At 55.7% G+C, this 323-nt stretch overlaps 1 protein-coding gene across 1 annotated transcript in view; it reads right to left on the bottom strand.

Annotated features, from left to right (window-relative positions):
- LOC119594664 (probable G-protein coupled receptor AH9.1) overlaps positions 1-323 on the bottom strand; it is a gene marked incomplete at its 5' end in the record, with an annotated part of 37,725 nt that overhangs the window by 11,416 nt on the left and 25,986 nt on the right. Inside the window, 1 exon segment of the mRNA XM_037943720.1 lies at positions 104-323. Coding sequence (XP_037799648.1) covers positions 104-323 — 220 coding nt within the window.

Below are 323 nucleotides of genomic sequence, written 5' to 3'. Positions count from 1 at the left end.
CACACAATTAGAAAAAAATAGGCATCTTTTGAAATCTACAACACAATGCTTGCTTAACAAAGTCAAGCCCCTCACTGACAACCCACGAAGCCACGCCCCTTACCTGACACGTTGATCATGGAGAGGCCGATCTTCTCCTTGTCGTCCTCCTTGCCGTTCTGTCTCCCGAAGGACTTCCCCGACGAGTTCCTGGTGTCGGCCGTGAAGGATATCCTACCTCCTCCTTCAGCGTAGCCATTGGAGGCCGAGGAGGTCCTGCCGTTCAGGATGGAGGGGGAGGCGGAGGAGGCGATGCCCTGGTTCGCCTCCTTGTGGCCTTCCGC

This window comes from Penaeus monodon, chromosome 34 (assembly GCF_015228065.2).
Source record: "Penaeus monodon isolate SGIC_2016 chromosome 34, NSTDA_Pmon_1, whole genome shotgun sequence".
NCBI lineage: Eukaryota > Metazoa > Arthropoda > Malacostraca > Decapoda > Penaeidae > Penaeus > Penaeus monodon.
Note: the sequence above shows the minus strand (reverse complement) of the source record. Positions and strands in the feature narration are given on the sequence as shown.